Source organism: Montipora capricornis, chromosome 2, assembly GCF_036669925.1.
Source record: "Montipora capricornis isolate CH-2021 chromosome 2, ASM3666992v2, whole genome shotgun sequence".
NCBI classification, from domain to species: Eukaryota; Metazoa; Cnidaria; class Anthozoa; order Scleractinia; family Acroporidae; genus Montipora; species Montipora capricornis.
Window position 1 is genome coordinate 15531354 of NC_090884.1, and position 2500 is coordinate 15533853.

Consider the following 2500-nt stretch of genomic DNA (forward strand, 5'->3'; position numbering starts at 1 on the left):
GGCTGGAGAGCTGGAGATTGAGTGTGAAAGCTGGAGTCTCCAGCCAAAAGCTGGAGACTTGGCATCTATGGGTTTCATAAAGCAAGTTGGTAAAGCCGGGTCGAATCATCACAGTGAAGGACTGGATGGCTGACATTTCAACCGTTCGCCTTTCGACCATTCGATCAGCCGAAAGGCCAATGTTCGAGACGTGCTTCTTCCAATCCCTTTCTGGTGATAATACGATTGTTATGAACTCGTTTGACGAAACCATCTTTTCGTGTTCCACTGACCACTGATGCAGCACCACAGCTCCCTACAAACTAATTTCCTTTTATTTAAATTTTATTCGGCTATCTATAGCTCGTTCATGTATGTATACTTAGATTTGTATTGTACCGGGGGGGGGGCGGGCGAGGGGGTACTCGATGTATCCCTGGTTGGGGGGTGCGGCACGGCCCCTCATACCCTGGCCCTGTTTAAGACAAATATTCCTGATTTTCCTACCCATTTTAAGACAGAATTCCGATTCTTGATACCCTGTTTAAGACATTTAACCCAGTTTAAGACAAAAATTGATAAATCAACACCCTGATTAAGACAAAAAATGATAAATTCGATACCCTGTTCAAGACAACAATCCCGAAAAACATACCCTGGCTGGCCGCATGTCCCCATTAAGCCCTTATAAGCCCCCGGGGTATTGTAAGACAAGGACCATACTACATTACCGGTATGTCATAAAATACCGTATTGATCAAAGGGCAAGGACAGACAGTTTCCCTTTTCATCCTTTCACTCACAGCAGAGTTTTGAAATTAAACTGTACAAACGTAACAAGAACTGAATACTGTGTTGTGATCTTTATCGAATATTAGAAAAGTATCAGAGCAACATCTCGCCCATAAAATCACACCTTTCCGGCATCAGTCATGGTCAAACTCCGGCGTTGGCCTTGATACGACGAGAGCAAATCAGTGATCGCTTGACTTGCCAAGTGTGATTTTTTTTCGGCGAGATGTGAGGTAAGCTAGAAATTAGTTTCCAGACTTTCCTTTATTTATGTACCTGTGCGACTGACAACCGGGGAAGCTGAGAAGTCGCTTAATTTGTGTTCAATCAGACAAATAACCTCAGAGAAGGTGAGAAAGTCAACAGGAAAGTAAAGTATGGCTTTTTATTGAGAACTTTCGTGTGGCAATATCTTATAAGAAAAACAACACATAAAGCGGTTGTTTTTCTTATAAAACTTTGATGACCGAAGGACAAGAGTCTCTATGTAAATATCTTTTTGAGGTATGTGGGTGGGATTCCCATACAAATACTTATAATCTTTACCCTCTGAGCCTGGGCTGCCTGTAAGTTGTTCAGCCACGGTATGTAAGGTTCAAGGGACAGCTTTGTGACAGTGGTGTGTCGCCTCCCTGGATCGACGGTTTTTTAGTTTGTTGTCTTTATTGCATTTTAAGTAACAACTTACAAATCGCTATTCAAGTTTCTCTGGTAATTTTTAGGTGTTTCTTTGTCTTACTGTTCTTTCTTTTAGAGTAATGGTTAATTGTATTCTTTTTCTCTTTTGCCTCAGAGCTCCTCAGCAAGCTTTTCTTGTCCAGATATTCTGCTTCGTTTTGATGTCCACGTGGATTTTATTATTAGGCATAATTAAAGAATCCAAAGGTAAGGAGTGGTTTGGAATTGGATCAACGATCAAGTCTGTCTTTGTTTCCTCGTGCAAGTCCAGTTTTCATTGTGTTCCTACAGTATGTGACACACGTATCATGATTCTTTGTATTAGAATTGCTTCAGCGAATGCAGTGGTAAGCATTAATTGCACCCAATGATTTTGTATCATCGTTCAGGCTTGTAGTACTAAATGATTCGTTTCTCAGTTGGAAGGTCTTTAATGGCACATGGGTATTTTTGCCATTCTTTGATTGCACTCATGTGATAAAACGGCCATGTTGGTGCCAAAACAATAGAGAGATGTAGTTCAAGTTTTGCATCTCAATGATAGAGTCAAACTCCCAATAGACTTTTTCGCTATTGTTCTTTCCACCAAGATGGCCACCGTACGTGTGTGATGACAGGTGCAATCAAAGAATACAAAAGAGACACAACAATTTTGTTCAGTTCTAATTGTCACTCCACTTGACATCACATAGTAATGTCTTTCATTACTTAAAGTGTGTTCAAATACAGTTTAATGGAGGTATTCCTTGTATAAGTTCCCCTGTAAATAGTACATGTACTAAAGTGTTTCTATCTTTCAATGATCATAAATGATTAGTAATTAGGGAGTTTAAAGGGACACAGTCAGCTTTGAGACCACGCTGGCTTGGACACTAGTTTTGAACAGACGTTACCTCAACCCGAAATCAAAATTACATGCAGTAGACATCAACAAAATCTGCCTCAATCGTGCCTTTTGGTTCATTTGATCTTGGATCTTTTACTGAAAACCTGTTCCTGAATATTATTGTAGTCATCTTTTAAACTTATTAAAATTATTGTATTTGGCTAA

At 39.9% G+C, this 2500-nt stretch overlaps 1 protein-coding gene across 1 annotated transcript in view; it reads left to right on the forward strand.

The window, feature by feature from the left end:
• Window positions 1-2500, forward strand: part of LOC138038963 (uncharacterized) — a 47531-nt gene that overhangs the window by 2986 nt on the left and 42045 nt on the right. The window contains exon 3 of the mRNA XM_068885076.1: window positions 1565-1656. Within this exon, the coding sequence (XP_068741177.1) occupies window positions 1565-1656 (92 nt within the window). The remainder of the gene's footprint in view (window positions 1-1564; window positions 1657-2500) is intronic.